This window comes from Pyrgilauda ruficollis, unplaced genomic scaffold, assembly GCF_017590135.1.
Source record: "Pyrgilauda ruficollis isolate IOZ18807 unplaced genomic scaffold, ASM1759013v1 scaffold7, whole genome shotgun sequence".
NCBI classification, from domain to species: domain Eukaryota; kingdom Metazoa; phylum Chordata; class Aves; order Passeriformes; family Passeridae; genus Pyrgilauda; species Pyrgilauda ruficollis.
Genome location: NW_024528821.1, coordinates 4703393 through 4725750, shown reverse-complemented (window position 1 = coordinate 4725750; position 22358 = coordinate 4703393). Strand labels below are relative to the sequence as shown.

The window sequence follows — 22358 nt, the reverse complement described above, 5'->3', positions numbered from 1 at the left end:
TTAAGAACATCTGTCTTGGCAGGGCCACATCCCCCTGAGTGCTCAGTGCTGGCTTGGAATGGAGCTCAAAACCTCAGAGATCCCAGGCTCTCCTTACTGCCAGCACCCACAGAGATCTTGGCTGTTCTTGGGCTGTTCTCTGGCTGTGCTGGCAGAGCCAGGTACCTGCCCAGCTGCTTCACCTGGGATTTACCTGCTCTCATGCTGCTCCTTGAGCAGGGACTGAGCCGTGAAGGGCTCCATAGAAGATGTTGTGTAAGACTGGGTTCCATGGATTATTGAGCACTTGTGTTTCTTGGCTAGGCTCCTCAGCCCATCGTGGCATGGAGTGATGCACCAGTGGCTTTGTCAGTGCTTTCCCTGTTTTTCCAGCTCTGCTCCCCTTCAGCTTATCTCCAGCTCTGCCGAGGTCCTGGGTGGGAATGGGCACGGAGTTCTGCAGTGGAAGGGTCAGGAGATGCCATATCCCACCTCTCTCTCTCTGGGAATGCTCTGGAGACCGAGGAGAGCAAAGATCAGCTCCTGCAGCCCCGCTGCTGCTCTCAGCCTGCAGGGACCTTGTGCCACTCCACAGTCCTGTGGGCAGGTGGGAGTGAAACACTCGGTGAGCAGCCAGGGGGAAGAGCAGCGAGTCCTTGTGTGCGGCGGTCACGGGTCAGTGTCACCTGCCACATGCCAGGCAGGGCAGTGGAGCGTGGCTGGCCGTGTGTGCATGGCTGTGGCTCAGCGAGGCAGGGCTGGGTGAGCAGCCATGGCTCCAGGCACTGGGAGTGGGATTTTGGGCAAATCAAGGCACAAGCTGTCTTGGATGGGGCTGGGGGCAGGTGTGCCAGAGCTTTGGGTCCCTTCTGAAAACTCGTATCTGAGTCAAAAATTAGTCATAAAATTAGATTAAAGTTCTAGAAGGGTGTGAGCTGATTGACCACAAAGACATCAGCCAGAAGCACACGGGAGAACTTTGCTGAGGCAAAGCTTCCTCAGAAACACCAGTGGGGCAACTGCTGCACGCTGGGACTGAAAAGGAATGTTTGCTTGGGGAAAGATGAGCATTTTAGAGTGTTGTTCTGAAGGACACAGCCCTGCCTGCTGAGGATGGCTCCCCTGCCATGCACAGCTGCTGTGGAGGGGGTTTGGCTGGGGAAGTTCCTCCCTGTGTGAAGGCAGTGGCTATTCCAGAATGACTGTCTTGAGGGCAAAGTGTTCTTAGTATCACCCCTGGGAAGCTCTGAACAGGCTGGAGCCTTTGCCAGCCCTGGCATCAGCCCACCATCAGGAGGGGATCTGTCACCCACGAGCAGCCCCATCCTCACCATGCCCAGCTGTGAGCACCAGCGAGGCCATTGTGCAGTTGGGACCAGACAAAAAACCCCAAGTGGGTCTTGCTGTGACAAACCTTTTCCTTACAGAGGGGCTTTCACATGGAAGGGAAGCTGGAACAAGCATGCCCGTTCCTGCCAAAGGCGCTGCTCTGCCAGTAACTGGCCTCTGCTTCCTACTGCAAGTGGTTGATGTGTGAAATTGGGGCTTCCTGCTGCCTGCTGACCCCTGGGCTTCTCCTTCTCCTGACCCCAGGAGCTGTTCCTCTGCTCCTGACCCTGCTGTTGGCAGCCGCCACTCTGGCTCCGGTGTGCTCGGCGTCATAACTTCCCTTGAGCTGGAATAGCTGTGCCAGGGGTGTGAGCTCCTGTGCCTGTAAACCCCTCAGAAGGCCGGGAAGTGCTTGGTTAATTAACCAAATTGAAGAAGAGGTGCTTGAACCATGTCTGGGAAGAGTTCCACCTGGCTTACAGCAAAGGTCTTGGATTTGGGATTGTGTTTTAGCCACGGAGCAGCCCAGATCCCTTTGTGCATTCTTGGATCCTTCCCGATCCATGGCTCTCTTCTGTGTCCCACAAGGCTTTGCTTGCCTTGGCTCCTCAGAAATGCTGGTTTTTACATAAAAGGGTCCCGTTTTGGTCCATGCCCAGGTGCAGGGTGGGCTTTGCTGTGGGAAGGGCACAAGCCTGGCAGTGCTGGATTTCTCTGGTGGGAGGCAGGTGGTTGGGACCATATAAGCTGACTCTGCCATTCCCATGACTGGTCTTCCATTGGGATTCAGCATCTTGACTGTCAGACCAGCGTAAGAGTCTCTAATATTGCTTGAGGCCAGCTTTTGCATCCTGTTTTATAATATTCCCTAACATTCCCCACATTCCTGGCAAGGAGACTTCTGTATTTTTTTGAAATGTTCCTTCATCTCTTTGGAAAACTGTGACATCCTTTAAGACTTCTTCAAAATGCTGCTGTCCTGCTGTCCTGGCACCTCCTGCTAGCTCCATAAAGACCGGGAAGCCTTGAGTTTCAACTCCAGCCCCAACATAATCTCCTTCCAGCTGGGAGATGAAGAAAGAGGTAGACCATGTGCTCCTGTTTGACTCAGTGACCTCCCTAAACATGATGTCCCTGCTGTGTTTCCACCCCTGTCTGCAGGTTTCACTGCCCCCCATGGTTTTGGGATTATATCGGACCTGTCACCTGAGCTTCCATCGTTGTCACAGCCTGTCAGGACAGCAAGGTCTGACAGGCTGGGAACCCCCTGGGTCTGCAGGGTCTGACCTGCCAGGTGTGAGCTGAGGGTGGGTGGGATGTTTTCCAGTGCTGTATCCCTGATAGGGATGAGAGACCTATGGTGTTTCTCACCAGAAATCAGAAGCAAGGTGAGATGGTGCTCAGCTCATTCTGGGAATAATTTGTGCCAAAACTCTGGTTTGGGAAGTGCAGGTACAGGGAATGTGGTTTTCATTGTGTCAGCCACAGCTTCTTGCTTGGACCGTGCTGACCCCTCTGCTTTGGGCTGAGAGGTGAGCCCACTCCTGCAGCATGGAGAAGAAGCATTCCCAGGGCAGGTGGAGCACACTGGGCTCAGCACAAACCGTAAATTTGTAGGGAATTGAGTGATTTAATCTGGATGTCTCAGACTGCAAAGAACTCAAGAACTGCTGTTGTTGTCCCTGAACCATCTTTTTGATCTTTTAGTCTTCTTTGGTAACTTGAAGGACTGGGAAATTTATGACAGCCTTGGCTGTCACCTTTCCCATCCCTTGCACACAGAACCTGCTGGCAGCTCCTGCTGTCCTGCTCGAGAGGAGCCTCACTGAGGCTCACGGCCAGTGACGGTGATGAGAGTGGCCAGTCTGGTGATCAGGGGGGTTTTGGGGTATCCATCCCTCTCCTCCATCCCGGTGTCCTGCCAGACAGGACAGACCCCACCAGCCCCGCTCCAGCGCCCGCAGCCGGCACCACGCTTTGCCCTTAACCCTTTATTCCCCGGGCTGGGATGGAAAGCTGCGGCTCACCTGGCGGCACCGGGGTGCCGAGCGGGGCAGGACGGTTCCGTGCTGGGCAGGACGGCGGGGCTGGGAGCGGTCCCGGATGGAGCCCTCCCCGCCGCTCCCACCCCCGCCGTGGCGCTCAGCCCTGCGGGGCCGGGATGTCCTGTTTGCCGGGGCGGCGGGGACACGTCGGCTCGGCTCGGCTCGGCTCGGCTCGGCTCGGCTCGGCACAGCCCTGCGGGAGGAAAACGCACCGCTGCCATGGAGTGTCTGTGCGAAGGGCTCTTGCCGCCGGCGGACGGTGCTGGGTGGCCGAGGAGGGCGTGAAGGAGGCTGGGGGGTCATGCTGGTTTTTATTTTTTTTTTCTGCATTTAATCCACGGGTTCCAATGAACAAAGCCGGGATTAACAGCTCCTGCCATGGTGAGTCTGCTCGTGTCCCGGCTCTGTGTTCGGATTGGGAGGCTCCAGCCAGCAAACGCTCTCGGGGGGAGGTGGGAAAGGCTCTAAAATGACCTTTTTTCTTGTTAGAGATTTCTTGAAAGCAGCGTTTCCTGTGCAGCAGGGCGGTTTGCTCTGGCTTTTACACAGCGGGGCGAGGGCAGGCTTCAGAGGTGTCGCTTGTGTTGTTGTTAAATTGTTGGGGTTTTTAAAAAAAATCTTTTCTCGAAAACCAGAATTCCCTTCACCTTTTTTTTTTTTTTTTTTTTTTTTTTTCCCGTGGCCGGAGCGGGACTGCAGCGGGGTGTGCAGGAGCCCTGTGCCCTGCTGGCAGCGGGGATGCGGCTGAGCGGGGTTGGTGACAGGGACAGAGCACGGGCTGGCCCCAGTCACACCGCGGGCAGCTTCTCCTTCCCCCCTCTGCTCCCCACTGGAGGTGCAGCAGGCACAAGAGACCTGCAGCCCTGGCAATATTTGAGTTTATTTCTGCCAGAGCCAGCCAAGCGGGTGGGAGCGCTGCGTGCCAGCTCCTCCTGATCTCTGGTTGTTTCCTGAGCCAAAATCCTTTCGTGTGAGCCCGACCCCCCGGCCCTGGCAGGCTGTGAGGCATGGCCAGGGCTGTGATGGTGCTGGTGCCAGCCGTGCTCTGGGATGTGGCATTATCTGCTGACACCAATTTACTGATTTAAAAGCAGTTTTCAGAAGAAGGAATGAGAAAAGAGCGGGGTTTGGAGCTGTGGAGTGGAGGTGGAAATACCCCAAGCGGTGCCCGTGGGTGTGGGGTGCAGCAGAAGGGGGTCCTGATGGGGGAGAGACCTGTGAGCTGGTGACAGTCCTTCCCCTGGGCACCCAGACCTGTGTCCCCCTGACAAATGTCCCTTGGCTGCATTTTTGGAGTTTGGGTTGTGCCTTGATGTGTGGCAGTGCCTGGAGGGGTCCCTGCACGGACAGGAGTTCTGAGCCTGCACCCCACGGGCTGAGGGGGGCCTTAGGCTCAGCTGCACATCCAGGACTCCTTGGGGTTAAACTCCTGAATTTTGCAGATCTTTCTGATGTGGGATGGGATTTCAGGAGTTTAGCAAGGAGCACATGCAGGCACTTGTACTTCCCCTGGGCAGCAGGGATCAGTTGATAAAGCTGAGTCTGGTGGGGAAGGAGGAAGGATCTTGTGCTGAGCTGGGAAATACTTGATTTGGGGTTATTTTTATATTGCAAAAGGGAAGAAGAGAGCCCTAAAGTAACTATTTATGTCTCTGCTTGGAATTCAGTGCCTGTTCCTTTCTGCAAGGGCTCGTGCCCATGCCAGGGCTGTGGCAGTGGCCACTGGCTGGGTGTGACAGCCGTGGTTTGGGCTTCCTGTCCCTGGGGACTATAGGGCTCCCACCAAAGCCGCTGGAGCCTCAGCATTCTTCAGCCAGCAACGGGGTGGGTTTGTGATTCTGTTCAACATGGAAAAAGCTGCAGCAAGACCACAAGGGAATTCTGCTCCATGGGTTCCTCTGGTAACACACGTGTTTATGCTAAATAAATGCATAAAAGTAGGAGGGCATTCCCTTGTGTATTAAGGAAATAACTATTCTTTAGTGTCTGGATTTAGCAGTAGGAGCTGGAGGTTGTTCCTTGGCGTGGGAAGCAGGAGAGCAGCTGCAGCAGGTCACATCCATGGATGGGAGATACCAATGCTCCAATGGGTGATTGGAGCTGAGAGCTCCCTGCAGAGCCAGAGCTGCTGCTGGTTCTGTTTTTTTTAGCAGAACTGTTGGTGTTTTCCTTTGGCTTGGCCTTCCTTGGCCTTTGGTGGTGGCTGGTGTTGGGTCTCGTGCAGTACTCCGGACGTTGACCTCAGTCCATGCTGGGTTTAACGCTCTTCCGGATGGTGAAAACGGGACTTTTACTGTTGTCCCTGTAAAGAAAAGTGAGATGTGATGGCTCCTCATTGGGAGGTGCAGCCTGGCTGGTACCTGTGGTGGGTGATGGATGCCAAAGCTCCATCACCGCTGGCTGCCCTCGGAGCGATGGCGTCCGCTTGTCCAAACAAAGTGCGTGTGAGATCCATGGGATGGCCAACAGGAAAACGGTGCAATTTTAGAAAGGGTGGACTACAGGATGGGCAAGACAGATTAATTTTCTTCAGCATCCAAGTAGCTGTTTTCATCTGGCTCCTTGTGGATGCCTCATGCCTCGAATTGTTCCAGGCCAGGTTGGACGGGGCTTGGAGCAACCTGGGGTTGTAGAAGGTGTCCCTGCCCATGGCAGAGGGCTGGAATGAGGTGATCTGTAAGGTCCCATCCAACCCAAACTATTCTGGGATTCTCTATTGGATTTTTCTGTCTGGCTTCAGCAAACACCAAAGAGAAGGAAGAAACTTCACCTCAAGCCTAGATCCGACAGAGGTGGCTGGTGGCTGTGCTGGTGCTGATCGATCTTGGGGTGGTGCACAGGGCTGGATGGAGCCAGAGACTCTCTCTGCTCTGAGCTTGCTTTGCTATTGCCTTTTCAGAGATGAAACCCCAGGTTCCCTCCATGCTGGGCTTGCCCTCAGACATGGTGGGCTGCTGCTGTGTGCTCCCAGCACAGTGGGATCATCCTGCCCTCTCTGTTGATCCTGTGGGATCTGAGCAGCTGCAAAAATGCAGGTGGGGGAGGCAAGGACGGATCAGGGTCCTCACCTTCCTGGCCCTTTGTTTCTGTTCCTCTCTTTTTCCATCCCTTGTTCCCCCCAGACATCTGCTCTGCAGCTGCAGCCCGGGCAGTGGGACGTGCAGCCCCCGAGCTGCCGCAGAGCTCCTGCTCCCGAGTGCTCTGGAGCTGCCGGGAGGAGGTGTCCTGTAGGCTAAAGGGGCTACAGGACTCTGAGGAGCTGCCTGGAGGAGCAGAAGTCTGTAATGTGCTGTAGGACACTCCTGTAGCCATCACAGCAGTGCCAGGGGACACTGACTTGGTCTCTGCCACCCCACCGTGTCCTGCTGCCAATGCCCATCACATGGCATGTCCCAGACCACTCAGTCCTTCTGGTGCATCCCGTGCCCCTGAGCTTGGCTGTCCCCTGTTCAACCCTGCCCTCTGGGGTCTGTGAAGAGGTTTTGGTGTGAAGAAGAGACTTGGGTTAGTGGTGGCCTTGATCCGAAACAGCTTTCCCAGCTTAAACCATTCAATGATTCCATAATCCTACGCATCATTTTTTTGTGGCTAATATGTCTGCTTCAGTTCTTCCTTCTCATCTTCATTAAAGACAGCACTAGCTGCAAACCTGTATTTAGGTTGTTCTGAGTGATGTTTGTGGAAGCAGAGGTGTTTTCTGAGCAGGTTGGGCCCCTCTCCCAGGTGCCTCCTTTTGGGTGGATGGGTGCTGCAGCGTCACCCCGGTTTCCTGGTGGCCGTTCCTGCGTGCTGCAGCACAAAGCTCTGCACACTGCGGGCGTGAAGGGGTGCATGAGGTTTTAGAACAGAATGAACCAGACCTAGGGCTGCTGTTGAGTTCGTTTGAGGGAAGGAAATGAGAGCTACCACATTCAGCTGATAAGGGTGGTCACACACAGCCCTGGAGCCCAGCGGAGGGATGGGTGGGCAGAGATAAGGCAGGGGGGTGCTCTGGGGGGCTCTGATGGTGCTGCTGGGGGTCTCTGTGCCCAGCCTGCATGGATTATGATCCAGATCTGATCCAGACACCTGACAGCCACAGCCTCCCTGCCCCGTGGTGGCCAGAGGGGTTCCTGTGTGGGTTGTACCAGCCGGTACTTGCAGACACCATCAAGAAATTCCTGTGCAACCTCTAGGATCATTTTTACCCCTGGATGTCCCTCCTGTTCGTGTTCCCAGCAGTGTCTGGGACAGGAGTGGGGTGGCAGAGGGCTCTGCTGCCATCCCCCCTGCCAGGTGCCATCCCCAGGAAGCGATGCCCTTGGAGCAGACATTTCAGAGCTAGAGGTGAAGGAGGCATTTGAGCAATTCCTGATTGGTGACATAGCAAGGAACAGTTCCCAAAGCTTGTGGGACCTATTTACTGTGTGAAGGTTAATTATGGAAACGCGCCGTGTCTGGGAGAACATCCAAGACCATTCCTCATTCCTGTCCATGTGCCCTGTCCGTGTCTGGCAGCTCCAAAATCTCTGCACTTTGCTGAGTGGAGCTGGCAGCTGGAAGCAGGAGGTGCCCGTGGCTGGCAGATGCCCGTGGCTGTGTGGAGCTCTGTGTGCCCCCTGTGGGTGGGCAGTGAGTTCCAGCTATGCCCAGTGCTGGGAGGGCATGGTGGGGGCTTCCTCCAAAACCCCCTGGGAGGGTCTGGGATTGGCCCTTGGCTGCTGTGGGAGGGATGCCCTGCTCAGGAAGGCAGCTCTGATTTCTCCAGGCAGAGTCAGTCCCTCTGTCCCTTTGGCATGAGTAGGATACACCTTTCCCATGGGACACCTTCTTCAGCTCCTCATGTTCTCAACAGTGAAGGCACATCCCCCTGGTTCCGGAGAGCTGTTGGGACTTTCTGTCATTCTTGTAAAAAGCAGGCAAGAAACTTCTGCTTATAGCCGGGAAGGAAAGTCCCTGTTGTAGGCAGTTTTACTTTCAGGCAGGATGGAAAGAAATCACACCAACACGAAAGGAAAAAGAGCAATTTTCTCCCCTTGCTGCTGGGGTTGAAGCTTCCCCCGCAGTGCCAGGCAGCTGCTTCCAGCTTTCCATGAGGTAACGTGTGAGCGATTTTGTGGTGGGGTTTTCTCCTCACACACTAATTGGCTGTGTGGGACGTTTTATGGGGATTTGGAACCTTGCTGTGGGAAGCTGAGAGCCTGGCCTGGGACTTCTTGTCAGTTTTGATTGTTAAAGTGAAAGTGCAGAGCTGGGGTTCTGGGAAGTGGCTTTCCTGCCTGCAATTCTGCTTGCCTCCAGTGCTCCAGGTTGCTTATTTTAGACCTTTTATGGAATGTCCTGGGCTTTTCCCGTTTTTCCCTGGTCCATGCCTGTTCCAGGCCAGGGTGGGGTGGACGGAGCACCAGAAGTACTTGAGAGAGAGCTATCAGGCTCCAGACACGCACAGCCAGGAGCCATTCCTGCTGGAGCCACCAGTGGCTGCCCCAGGGAAATGCCAGAGTGCAGTGACTGCAGGAAGAGGATTGGGGAACTTTGTCCTTTTTTCTCCACTTCAGTGTTGGTTTTCATCCTTTCGTTCTGGAACAATGGGAACATCTTCTCTTCCTTCATTTTTGATTTCCACTCCTTCCTGGGGGTGTTGGGGGGTCAAGGTTCCCTGGCTGGTGGGGCTGGACCCACTTGGGGCATTTCTGATGGACCGTGGAGGCACTTGGGTCACAGTCTCTGCCCCTTGCTGGGGGCATGGGAGAGCTACTGTGGAAACCTTTTCCTTGGGAAACACCATCCAGCCTCAACAGCTGCTGGACAAGGCAGAGGCTTTGCTGGGGGAGGATTCTCTGGTGGCTCATAGATTGTGCACCGTTGGGAGCTTTTTCCACTGAAGGTGTTGGTGCTGGTGTCCCCCATGTGGTTGTCCAGGTGTTTCCTGAGGGTTCATCTCCCATGGAGAGCTTTCTGAGAACATGAAACATAATGGGGCTGCTGGTCTACCTTCCCTGCCTGCAGTCAGGAATCCCCTTCTTTCTCAGGTGTGCATGGACTTTGCCTGTACCCTGTGCCTGCTCCTCCTGCTATACAACTGGAGTGGGACAATTTCTGCACCATTTGAACCACAGATCTCAAAGATATTGAATTGCTATAAGCTCCTGGAAATTGTTTTCTGAGGATGGGTGTAGTGCTTGATGAGCCTACATTAGACATCAGAGATCCTGGCATCTGGGGATTTTGGGAACCCATCTCTGTCGCTGCTGCCTGGGGCTCAGGCTGAGCTGGGTGGAGGGTGGATGGTCTCTGGGCAGCAATCCCTGGCTCAGGCTGGATTCCCAGTGGAGGCTGCAGCCAGGGGTGTGTGCTGGGCTCAGGTCCCATCACCCTGCCCGACAGTGAGGCTCCTGAGAGATGACAGGGAGGGCTGGGAACACGGCTGGAACGGGTCACCCTGTGCCCAGCGTCCGGCCATGCCCCACGGCAGGAGTGTTTGCCTGCCCGGCCTTTCCTGCACTTCCCTGGGAAAGCACGTCCATGGGAAGGGCGGGAAGAGGAGGAAGCTGGCTGCTGGCTCCCTCTGGGACAGGACACTTGGAAACCTTTTCTGTGACAGCACTTCTACATGAGGAGGGCTCAGCCTGGGCTGGTCAAACATCCCCCTGCTCTAGGGGACTCCTCCCTGCTGGAGGGGCTCTGGGGGGATGCAGGACTTGCCACAGCAGGCAGAGCCTGGGACCTGGCTCCTGGAGAGGAGGGGAAGGGTGGAGGTTTGGGGCCCTGGCCCGCTGCCAGCCCGTGCGTGGGGAGGGAAGGAAATGTCGTGCTCTGACTCCGCATTTCCACCACGATGATGAGTGGCTGAGCCCAGTCCAGCACAGAGCATCCTGCTGCAGCCCTGGGCTCCGGCTGCTCCCGGCCTGCCGGGGTGGCCGTGGTCACGCTGGGTGTCCCCAGGCTCCGGCGTGGCCGCAGTCGGTGCCCGGCCATGCTCTGGCACCAGCTGAGCCCCGCTGCGGGCAGGGGTAAGCTCAGCCACGGCCCTGCTCCTGCTGCCCTCCGCCAGACCCATCCCTGGGGCAGGATCCACGGCACAGGTGGGAGATTGGTGGATTTGCTCATGGCTTGGGGCACACGGAGCTACAGTCGCTGGCTGGGGTTGGCCCCACGGAATTCCCGTTGGGAGCAGAGTCGGGCAGGAGTGGGAACTGGCAGGTCCCTTGGCAGGGCTGTGGGAAGTGCCTGTCCCTGGGTCCTGCCCACTCCAGAGCGTGGGAGGGATCTGCTTCCAGAGCTGGCATGGCCAGAGAGCATTCCCAGGGACCACCAGTCTTGGTGCCCTCCTGCTGGACAGATGCAGCCATGGGGTGCCCTCCCCATGGCATGTTGGGTTCTTTGGGAGGGATGTGGTGCTCCACATGGACCAGCTGACCCAGGATAGCTCCGGGGTTGAGTTCTCCACTGGGATTGCTGGGTCAGAGCCCTTCTGGGGGCAGGAGGGGTCAGCCCTGGCTTTTGGCAGGATTAATGGCATGGTTAATGACAGCTGTGTGGTTTGGACCCGGATCCAGATGCTCATTCCAAAACTTTTTCCCAAAACTTGCCAAGTATTTGTGTCCAGGGCTTTGGCTTAATCCTGTCCTGAACTGAGCTGCTTATTTGGAGCTTTTTTTTTTTTTTGCTTCTGTATGTTCGAAATTGGGAATGCAAACTGTAGCCAGAGCTCTCGGCTGAGGCAGTGGGCGGATGGGGATGGAATCAGGGTTTTCCAGTGCTGGGTGGGTCTGGCATCAGCCCACTCTGTGCTGGGTGCTGCCTCCAGGAGGGACAGATCAGACCCTGAGGCTGCCAAGGCATTTTCTACCCTTGAGGTCAGATGTTGTCACCCTCAGTAGCAGAAATGTCATTGGGCCAATGGGTGCTGACCCTTGGCAATGACTTCCTGTGGCTGCGGGAGCTCTGGGTTGTTTTCCCTCAGTTTCTCTAAACGGGAGGAATTTCCCAGGAAATACTGCTGGCTGCTGAATGGGCTCATCTGGGCGATGGCTGATCCCTGTGTGAGGGGTGGGAACCAGCTGGGTGAGGGTGAAGAACCCCACCAGAGATTTGCTGCTGATTGGGATGAACACCAGCTTGAAAGAAGAGGTGGGGAGGGCTGGGTGGTGGGAAGGAGGTGGGGAGGAAGGGCTCCTTTGGCAGCCTTTGCTCGGGGATGTTTGCAGAAGTGATCAGCACTGAGCTTTGACGAGCTCTGAACTGATGATTACAAAGAAAGATCTTCCTCTCCTGCCTGGCCAAGAACTGTGTTTGGTTTGGAGGGTTCAGAAACAAGACGTTTCATCAGAAGGTTAAAACTGCATCTTGTGGCCCTGTCATTCAGGTGGCATCACTGTCACCTCCTGCTCTTTGCCCAGTGCTGAGCTATGTCTGCCCAGGACCCTGCTGCTGGTGGGACCCCTGGCTCTGCAGCCACACATCTCCTCTGCTCTGTGCACATGGAACATGGGCTTGCTGTCAGGGCTCTGGGGGTGTGGGCTGTGTTCTCAGGGCGTTGCTGCTGCTGGCAGGATGCTCAGGCTGGTTTTTTGCTTTCTTACAGAAATTGAAGCCAAGAAAGCGTGTGACTGGCTCCGGGCAGCGGGGTTCCCCCAGTATGCCCAGCTGTACGAAGGTGAGAGCTGCCTCCTGCCCTGACCCTGCTCTCTGCCTGCACAGAGCCTCTATCTCATCCAGATTCCAAGGGGGGCTGCAGGGACAGCGCCCACAGCTCCAGGGAGAGGAGGGGACAGAGGGGATTGCTCACTGATTATATGATTGTTTGTTACACTTTGAGCCCTTGGCCACGGCCTGGAGAACCAGCCAGTTAACTTCCCTGCATTCCTGAACTTTTCCCCTTCAGGCAGGGCTCTGAGGAATCCTGGGGCGGCTGCTTTGGCCAAGGGCAGCCAGGCTTTGGAGAGCCATCAGCTCTGAAGTGGTTCAGGGAGTGTTTGCCGTGGGTGGGAGCACAGGGGCAGCCAGTGTAGGTAATGTGGAGAGCAACCATGTTATTCCTCCTTCTGTCCCTCCCCACTCCCACAACCCCTGCCCTGCTCCAGCCTGTCCTTCCTGAGCACTCAGCCTGGAGCAGACCATGTTCCAGTGCCAGCACAGGGCACGGGCATTGCCCAGCCAGTGTTCCTCTTCCCAGCTCCTGTGCCAGGGCGGTGGGAGGGTGGCTGTGGCGGTGGCTCTTGCCTCAGGCTCAGCTGTGTGTACTTGGAAGGCTTGGGGGGATCCTGGTCCCCAGTCCCTGGCTGGTGAGGAGCGGCGGCTGCAGCCGGCCCCGTCCGGCCAGACAATAGCGGGAAGCGGGGCTGGGGCGGCCGCAGCCGTGGCCATTGTTCAGCCGGGCACTTCCCCCGCCCCTGCAGCACCATCCCCGGTGATGGCTTTATGAGCAGCCTGTTTGCTGCCAGTGCCTATTTTGGGGGGCAGGCCCCACGTGCAAGGACAGGCCAGATTCCTGCTGGGATACCCAGCCCCAGGTGCTGGCCCCAGCTGGGCAGCCAGGAGCGGGGCTGGTGCTGCAGTCTGTGAATCAACCAGCCCTTCTCCAGCCTCTGTCCACAGAACTTCCCACATCTTCCAAGTGTTGCCCTCTGTTTCCCTTCCCGTGGTGGTCACACTCCATGGCTTCATGGACAGATGGATTGAGACCCTTGGGGCTGAAGGTCCAGGTCCCACATGACGATCCCAGCAGAGCTGTCTGTGCACAGGGATGAGCAGGGAACTGAATGGAGGCCCTTGGGCACCTTATCACTCTCACCTAATGTACCTGGGCAGAGCCGTGCCCAGGCACCCTGGGCATGCACCACCTCCAGGTCATCTCCAGCCACTTTGGCATCTCCTCCTCCTCCCATGCCCACTGCTGCCCTTGTCCCTGATGGAGCAGCTGGCTCGGGATCTGCCACTGATGTCACTTCCTTCCCCAGAGTCGTCATTCCCTCTTGACATCAGTGCTGTGAAGAAGGACCACAGCTTCCTGGACCAGGATTCCCTCAAATCCCTGTGCAGGTAACACTCCCTTGCCCCCCTCACATGGAATCAGCACAGGGATGTGGCACAGATGAGGACAGTGCCCCAGGCTGATGGGGTGGTGGGCTCAGGGGGTGCCTGATGTGGTGGTGGGCTTACCAGGGTGCCTGCCTGGACCTTGGCTGGGCTCAGAGCCCACTCCAGCACTGTCACTCCCTCTGCAGTGAGAACTCAGTTGTTCAGATCAGGGAACATTGCTGGTGTTGGGTGGCTCCAGGGAAACAGGAGGTTTTTTATGCTCCATGTGATGCTGGTCGTCCCAGTACCAGGCAACGCAGCCTGGCCACACGTTTCCACCTGGGCACGGCCACTGCTGCAGCTGCAGGCTTGGGAGCTGCCCAGGGCTGGTGTGCAGGAGCAGCGTGTGGGGGACTCAGAGCAAGCCAGAGCTGGCACCCAAAGCAGGACACTGACCGATGGTCAGTCTGGATGGGCCATGTGTCACTCGGTGCTGTGAGTGACTCAGCCTTGCCTTGCCTCTCGGGACACATCGTCACACCCATGTCCCTGTGCTGGCTCCACACCGTCCCTCCCACACAGAACAGAGGCGGGAACAGGGTCTGTTTCCTTTTTGTTTCCCAGCAGAGAGGCTGCTGTGCTGGGCAGGAGGGAATTCCCGTGCCATTTCCTGGGTGCAATGAGGCAGGAGGTGATGGGAGGTCTCTGCCTGTCCCTCCCTCTCTGAGCTTTCAGGTCCTTTAGTCATTCCCTGTCTGGGGCACAGGAGCTTCTGAGGTGATTTTGCTTTAGTAGCCTGGAGCAGACCACCTCTGCCCACTTGCCCACTAGTGGCCCCAGCAGCTTGGCTTGGGCATTGCCTGGCTTGGGCTACCATCTGCTGGCATTGTCCCCTTGTTAGTCAGGTGCCCCTCTGACTGTGGCCTCAAAGCAGCAGGTGACAGGTGACAGGCACAGCCAAGGCTCTAAGACAGGAAAATCAAAAGAAGCCAAAGCCATTCCTGTGACTGCAGCAGGACTGGGGCAGGGACTGGGACCAGGGTAAAGCCACTCTGTTTCTCGCAGGAGGCTGATGACCCTGAACACCTGTGCCTCCATGAAGCTGGATGTTCACTTTCAGCGTAAACAGGTAAGTCCTGGATGCTCAAGGCAGGTGTGGGGCTGAGGGGTGCAGGGCATCATGTTCTTAGCGGTGGGGCAGTGTCCTGATGAGCTCTGGGACTGCCCTGGGCACAGAGTGGCTCCTGGAAGCCTCCACTGCCAAAGGGGTCCTGAGCTGGTTTAAGGGGTGACCATGCTGCTCTCTTCCCCACCTGGGGCCATGCTGGTGGCCGTGCCCCTCTGAGGTGGGGGGATGTGCTGACCCTCCTCAGCTCCAACCAGTTGATCATCCCCTGTTCTCAACCACCTGCAGAATGAAGACTCTGAGGAGGAAGAGCACTGTGCCATCAGCACCCGGTGGACCTACCAGAGGGACAGCAAAAGGTGGTCACGGGTGGGGTCCGCCGATGTCCTGTCCCAGGGCTCGGAGGCCCTGAGCTGCACCATGCACCCGGTGTCCAGCCGTGAGAGTGTCCTCACAGACCTCAGCACCAACCCCGAGGCCGCGTCCCTGCACAGCACGGGCAGTGTGGGCAGCGTGGGTGGCACGGGCAGCACGCTGGGCACTGTGGCCGTGCCATCCGAGCCCCCGTCCCCCCTCCGTGCCGCTGCCACCGCCTCCAGCTGCAGCCAGAGCGAGGGCTCTGCCCCGGAGCAGCCCTCGGGCCAGGGAGAGGGCTCTAAGGAGAAGCTGAAGAAGCGACGGTCTCGAAGCTTCCTGAAGCGGATCGAGTCCCTGCGGAAGAAGGACAAGGAGAAACCCAGCCCAGAGAGGAGGGTGGCTCCGCGCAGCAGCGCCACTCTCCCACCAGGATGGGGCTCTCTGAAGAGTGATGGGGACCTTGCAGCCATCAGGACCAACTCCTCTAAAAGAGGGACACCTGCCCCTTTCCACAGCAAAAAACACTTCTTCTCGGTATCATACAGGACTAACCGCCTGCTCAGCCCCGGGGGCACCAAGGGCAGCTCTGACCCCAAACGCGGTGGAGTTTACCTGGAGGATTATGACACAGACACAGCCACTGCCACCAGCGGTGCCTGGGCTGCTGCCGAGTGCCAGCGCCGGGCTCGCCATGGCGATTGCCTGGTCTATATCCCCTGTGACCACAAACCCGGCACCTTCCCCAAATCCCTGTCCATCGAGAGCTTGTGTCCCCTGGCCGGCAGCTCCCTGACCCACTGGAAGGCAGGGAGCGCGGCCGTGGGGCTGGGCGGGGGCGGCAGCAGCAGCAGCGTGGAGGGCTCGTCCTCCCCGAGGGGCTTCGCCCGCCGGCGCCGGGGCTCCTGCAGCTCCCTGGGCAGCCGCGTCAGCGTCTACGACAACGTGCCGGACTTCGGCAGCAGCGAGGATTTCTGCAAGGACGGGGAGGTCACCTACGAGAACCTCGACGACATCCTGCAGCACGTGTGGGTGCTGCAGCAGAAGGTGGAGCTCTGGTGTAAAGCCGTCTCCCCTGGCCTGGATGGAGAGGAAGTGGGCGAGGAAGAGGAGGATGAGGAGGAGTCGGACTCGGGAGGGGAACCCTCCAACCTGCATTTCGAAGAACAGTCCATGTCGGATGTTGGCACCTCTGCCAGTGACTTTGATAGCACTGGGAACTCCCTCAACGAGGCTGAAGAGATCGAGACACGGGAGCGCCGGGATTCGGGGGTAGGAGCATCCCTCACAAGACCCTGCAGGTATCACAGAATCCCGAGGTGGTTTGGGTGGGAGGGGACCATAGAGATCATCTCGTTCCACCTCCCCCGTCCCTAAGGGCAGGGACACTTTCCACTAGACCGTATTGCTCCAAACCCCGTCCAGCTTGGCCGTGAGCACTCCCAGGGTCGGGGCTGCTGCAGCAGGGAGGGGTGCACGGCCCGTGGGTCTGGGGAGCAGCGCTCGATCCCGGCCTCGGGGGCTGGATGATCGCCTCTTCCCGGAAGGCAGAAGCGGGCGGAGGGACGGGAGCAGCCGGAGCCGCGCCGTGCGGGCAGGGGAGCGCAGCGCGGGGCGCTGGTGCGCTCTGGTGGCCGCAGGACACCGCTGCCACCGCTGCCACCGCTGCCAGCACTTCCACAGCTGCCGGCCCTGTCTGCCTGCACAGGCCCGCGATTAAAAGGTTTTTCATTAATTAATAACCAGTGTAAACGCAGCGGGTACGTGCCTCCCCTGTGCCAGTATTCCCTGGGGTTCTCCCCAGGAGAGCTACAGCTGGTGCCGAGCTCTCTGGCTTTCCTCACCCAGTTTGGCTGGTGCCAGAGGGTGATGTGGCAGTATCCATGAAGGAGTGGAGAGCAGTGGGGGTTTCCTTATCTGGGAATGTCCCGTGTGTCCCCAGAAAGCTGCGTTGGCACAGCTTCCAGAACTCGCACCGGCCCAGCCTGAACTCGGCCTCGCTGGAGATCAACCGCCAGTCATCGGCCCAGCTCAACCTGCTCCAGAAGTGCTCCCTGCTCCGGCTCACGGCCATCATGGAGAAGTACTCTGTGCCCCACAAGCAGGCCTGGACGTGGTGAGCTGGGACGAGGGGGACTGGGATGGGGCCTACAGGCTGCAGCTCGTGCTGTGTCCCCAGCCTGGGGCAGCTTCAGGGTGTGGAAAAGATAAACCAAGGGCTGTCTGCTCTGGCAAGTGTGAGCCAGAGCTCCTGGTATCATCCTGGCTTCCAGGGGGGCTCTTGGCATCATCTGCCATTGTGGGGGCTGCAGGTGTTCATGGGGCATTAAAAGTGCTGCAGCAACATAAGCGAGTGGGACAGTGGTTTCTTTTCATAGCCAAATATCAAAATTATTTTAGCTTAATAAAAGGTGCTGCCATTCCTGCTGGGAAGCTCCCTTGCTTGTATTCCAAATACTGCAGAAATGTGTGTGTGTGTGTGTGTTCCCAGGGTCCTGCTCTCTCTGTGAGGAGGGGTGCTGAGGGCACCGATCATTGCACTGATGTCTCTCTGTCCCACTCTGCAGGACTGTCCCCAAATTCATGAAGCGGAGTAAAGTCCCTGACTACAGGGACAAGATGGTTTTTGGGGTGCCACCCATCGTCAACGTGCAGCGGACAGGGCAGCCCCTGCCCCAGAGCATCCAGCAGGCCATGCGCTACTTGCGCAGCCAGTGCCTGGACCAGGTGAGGCTGCGGCTTCTGGGGAGCAGCACTGGGATTTGGGGGGGAAAAAAAAGCTTTAGGGGTCCCTTGTTCACCTCTCGTGGCATGTGCTGAAGCGGGAGGGTGGGATTGTCCGTGGGAACGCAGCAGCATCCCCATGGCCGTCCTTCGCTCAGTGTCTCCTCTGGGTTCAGGGATGATCCCTTTGGGGAGGGAGTGTTTTTGCCTGTCCCACCCAGGCCGGTGCCCACTCACCCCTGCTCTGCTCGGGCAGGTTGGCATTTTCCGCAAGTCCGGGGTGAAGTCCCGGATCCAGGCGCTCCGGCACATGAATGAGACCAGCCCCGACAACGTCGACTACTCGGGGCAGTCAGCGTACGACGTGGCCGACCTGCTGAAGCAATATTTCCGCGACCTGCCCGAGCCCATCTTCACCAGCAAGCTGACCGACACCTTCCTGCAGATCTACCAGTGTAAGGGCCGGGCTGGGGGCAGCACGGGGTCTTGGGGAGGAGGGGATGGGTGGTGGCCGTGGGGACGCCCTGCTGACGCTGCCCCGTGCCCGCAGTTGTGTCCAAGGAGCAGCGGCTGCAGGCGGTGCAGGCTGCCATCATCCTCATGCCAGATGAGAACAGGGAGGTGCTGCAGACCCTGCTCTACTTCCTGAGCGACATCGCCTCGGCTGAGGAGAACCAGATGACGGCTGGGAACCTGGCTGTGTGCCTGGCCCCCTCCATCTTCCACCTCAACGTGTCCAAGAAGGAAAGCACATCGCCCAGGTAAGGGCTGGCTGAGCCCCAGCTCCCCAGTGCCCCTTCCCTGCCTGCTGTGGGAGGGGGCCAGCAGGGGATGGTGAGACATGGGGGGGCTGTTGGCTCTGCTCTGTGACACAAATGAGGGGGTCTAGAGGTGCCAGCACTACCTGATCCCCCACAGGGCCATACACAAGAAGGGCACCATGGGGAAGCCGGACCAGAAGGACCTCAATGAGAACATGGCCGCCACTCAGGGGCTCTCCCACATGATCAGCGACTGCAAGAAGCTCTTCCAGGTAGGTGGCAATGGTGTCCCAGCCCAGAGCTGCCCATGGGAGGTGTTTCCTTGCTGGTAGGTGCTGGTCCTGGGGCAAGCTGAGGACATCCTTCTCTCAGTGGGACAGCAGCCACCAGCCATTCGCCCTGGAGCCTAGCCCAGCTATGTCCTGGGCAGGAGGTGGTGCAGTCTGTATGTCCATCCTCCCCACTCCCAAGGGAATGAGTTATGTTCTCTGTCTGTCCAGGACCACTCACAAAGTCCCCACAGGATCTCTCTGCCTCACTGAACATCTGTGTGCTTTTGGCTTGCAGGTCTCCCATGACATCTTGCTGCAGCTGAGCAGCTCCTATATGGCTGCAGATGCTTATCCCCACCCCCTGGCTGACCTAGTGTGCCAGGGGGAGAGCAAGGATTTACACTCCTACTTTGAGCAGAGTGTCCAGAACCTGCTCAAAGAGTCGTCAGAGAAATTCAAGGGATGGCTGAGCACGCCGGGGCCCCTGAACACGGAGCTGTCCTGCAAAAAGGTAAATGCCACTGTGTGGAGGGGCTTGAAGGGAAATGTGTGTGAGGTGACCTCTCCAGCAGCCAGAGCAGGTCCCACCCCATGCCTCAGTAGCCAGCAGATGGGACTGTGCTGCTCTGTGGCAGTGGGAGCCATCAGTGAAGCTGCTCAGGGGTGGTTAGCACCGGGGGTCCTGTGGGACAGTCTGTGTGACCCTCACCTCGTCCCCTCAGGTTGGGGACGGGCACCCTCTGCGCCTGTGGAAGGTCTCCACGGATGTCGAGGCCCCTCCTGCCACCGTGCTGCACCGGGTGCTGCGGGAGCGTCACCTGTGGGACGAGGACCTGCTGCAGAGCCGGGTGGTGGAGGCGCTGGACAAGGACATGGAGGTGTACCACTACGTGACGGACAGCATGGCCCCGCACCCGCGCAGGGACTGCATGGTGCTCCGGTGAGGGCGGCCGGGACCCGCGGGGGGTTTGGGCTCAGTTGGGCACATCCCTGTGCTCCAGCCCCGTCTCCTGCCCCGTTCCCGGGCTGTGTGGGGCTCCCACGGTGCGGTGCCGCGGCGGGCACGCAGTGACCGCTGCTCTGTCGCAGGCGCTGGCGCACGGACCTGCCGCGGGGAGCCTGCCTGCTCAGCTCCCTCTCGGTGGAGCACGACAAGGTGCCCGTGGAGGGAGGTGTCAAGGCCATCGTGCTGACGTCCCAGTACCTCATCGAGCCCGGCGCCATGGGCCGCTCCCGGGTGACCCACATCTGCAGGGCTGACCTCAGGTAAGGGGACCCTCCGGGGAGGGATGGAGCAGCAGGATGTGCTGCTCCATGATACTGCCAGGGTCTTTCCTGCCCACTCACCCCTCCTGCCTCTTCCCTTCTCCAGGGGTCGGTCTCCCGAGTGGTATAACAGGGTCTTTGGCCACCTCTGTGCCATGGAGCTGGCGAGGATCCGAGACTCTTTCCCAGCCCTGAGTCCCACCGGCCCCGAGACAAAGATTTGAGGCACCAGGAAGATGCTCTGTCCTTTCAGACGTGGACTTGCTATTGGATCCGGACTGGGGCTCTCAGCAGGAGGCACGGTGTGGTGCAGTGCCCGTGGAGGGGGGAGACAGAGGCACATATTTATAAATGTCCTTTCACCCCGGGCTGGGCAGTCCCGTGCCACGGCCCGGGTGCTGCGGGGCAGGGTGGCTGCAGAGGGGAAGCCGTGGTGTCCCGCAGGAGAGGTGTGGGAGCAGAGTGGCCATGGGGTCACCCCTGAATGCAGCCTGTGGCAGGAAGTGTGGCCCCCACACAGGCCAGGAGCAGCAGCAGGGTGAAGGAGCGTGGAGTGAGGCGGGAGGAGCGAGCGGGGAAAATGGGGCCGTGTCCGCAGGTCGCAGTGCGGGGTTGGGAAGTGGAGGGTGGACAGCGAGGGGGGGATTGTGTGTGTGGTGTCACCCGGTGGGGACAGCCAGGGAGTCACTGTGTGGTAGTGGAAGAGGCTGCTGTTCTGGGCGGAGGGGGCTGCCTATAGATAGATAGGTGCCAGCCCCTGTCGTGGGGCAGATGGAACCTGTCGCAGCATTGGTGCTGAATTCATGGAAGAAGCAGCCCTGTACTCCCATGCCTTGCTCTTCCTTGGCTAAAAGCCCTCTCTCTGCACTGGGTGTCACTGAGAGGAGGGGTGAATGGACCATGTTCCAAGCCAAGGCCATCCTCAACCAGCCGACCTGTTTTTTGCATGGGGCAGGACACTGCTGGAGCCCTGGAGCAGCTGCACCTGGGTGGGAAGAGGCAATGCCTGGAAAGAGGCATCGAGGTGGGGAGAGACTGCCCAGACCAGCTCCCGCTTTGTGCTGCCCTCAGTGCTGAGGGCTGTACCCAGAGAGGGAGGAGGGATGGCAGGAGGGGCAGTTGTTTGGGATTCTCCCCTCTTCGGGCAGCTACACATGGCCCTGCCCACCCACTCCCTGCAGAGACATCCGTTCCCCTTTCTACCCCTTCCTTCCCTTCATGAAGGAACTGTTCTCTGGAGCTGTCAGCACCCAGGAGATGACCTGGTTTCTCCATTCAGGCAGGGACCCAAATTCCCAGACGTCGTTCCAACTGGAAGGCAACATGAACCATGAGCTGGGGACCCCCAGTGTCAGTTTGGCCATAACTGTCTGTCTTTTGGTAAAAAGAAAAGCACAAGTCAGCTTCTAGTCTGTGTTTTTATATATATGTATTTTATATACATATATAAAAATATAACTAACATGTGGGGGAGTGAATTTTCTCCTGATATTTTTTTAAAGCATTTCTTTTTTTTCTATCTATAAATACTTGTACAGGTGGAATATTAATATATAACTCTGGTGGCAGAGCTCAGCACCAGGTGATGCTCATTTAGAGCTGGGTATTTTGTATTTAAGGGACTTTTGTTTTGTATCATATGAAAGTGCAGCAGTTGTTTGACTTGGATTGGGGCTGCTCTTCCCATCCATGCAATTAATAAAGTACTAACAAGATCTGCTGGCTGATGAGGAAACCTCCATGCTCAGGGCTCCTCCAGCACTGGAGCAGCTCAGTGCTGAGCAATCTGTGGCCTTGGGGCAGCCCCTGTGTGGGTGAAGAGGCTCAAACCCAGCATTTTCCACATCCAGCTGTGCTCCAGGGCCTTGCCAGGGTTTGAGGCTCTCCTGGCATTGCCACCTGCAGCAGGGAGAGCACCTTGAGGAGGAAGATGAGCATCCAGCATCAGTGATGCTGATGAAGAAGAACCACACTGTGCTGTTGAATTCCCTGGAGCAGACACCTCCGGCTGCTGTTTGGGGAGTAGTGATGGGAATGGGGTGGAACATGCTGGAGTAGATGAAGATGATGGTGATGAAGGCTGCAAGATTAAAGCCTGGAGAGGAAGAAATCCCTCTCTGAGCTTGGCTAAAGTTTGAGGTGGGCAGCAGCAGGACTGCTCTGGCTTTTAGCACTAATGGGCAGAGATATTGGGGCAGCCCTGGCTCATCCCAAACCCACCCATGGCCAGGGCTCCAGCACTGGGATGGAGAGGGTACCCTCCCCGTCCTGGGATGGAGGCCAAGCTGGCATCTCTTCCTCCAGGGTCCCAGCAGGATGGCAGCACTCCACAGACCCACCCAGGCATCCACTGCTGGAGGGGTGTGAGCTCTCAGGGCCCCCCACTCCCACCGGGTCCCTGTCCTGCCTCACATCGTCCCCATCCCCAGTCCAAGTCCCCAGCACACTGAATGAAGAGGTTCCCCACTCCCTGCACGATGCTGTGCTGGTGCAAACACTA

The 22358-nt window shown here is 58.0% G+C and overlaps 1 protein-coding gene across 4 annotated transcripts in view; it reads left to right on the top strand.

Annotated features, from left to right (window-relative positions):
* STARD8 (StAR related lipid transfer domain containing 8) overlaps positions 1 to 21573 on the top strand; it is a 41307-nt gene extending 19734 nt beyond the window's left edge. For 2 of the 4 annotated variants that reach the window (XM_041485128.1, XM_041485129.1), the window contains 13 exons: positions 11920 to 11991; positions 13295 to 13376; positions 14421 to 14484; positions 14770 to 16136; positions 16778 to 16951; positions 17403 to 17562; positions 17816 to 18014; positions 18110 to 18320; positions 18478 to 18592; positions 18888 to 19103; positions 19315 to 19532; positions 19682 to 19858; positions 19965 to 21573. In XM_041485128.1, the coding sequence (XP_041341062.1) occupies positions 11920 to 11991; positions 13295 to 13376; positions 14421 to 14484; positions 14770 to 16136; positions 16778 to 16951; positions 17403 to 17562; positions 17816 to 18014; positions 18110 to 18320; positions 18478 to 18592; positions 18888 to 19103; positions 19315 to 19532; positions 19682 to 19858; positions 19965 to 20082 (3173 nt within the window). In that variant the 3' untranslated portion in view covers positions 20083 to 21573. Of the gene's footprint in view, positions 1 to 3481; positions 3735 to 10156; positions 10418 to 11919; positions 11992 to 13294; positions 13377 to 14420; positions 14485 to 14769; positions 16137 to 16777; positions 16952 to 17402; positions 17563 to 17815; positions 18015 to 18109; positions 18321 to 18477; positions 18593 to 18887; positions 19104 to 19314; positions 19533 to 19681; positions 19859 to 19964 lie in introns of those variants that run through there. The other 2 variants (XM_041485126.1, XM_041485127.1) reach the window with 2 other exon arrangements.
* Positions 21574 to 22358: the final 785 nt, after the last annotated feature.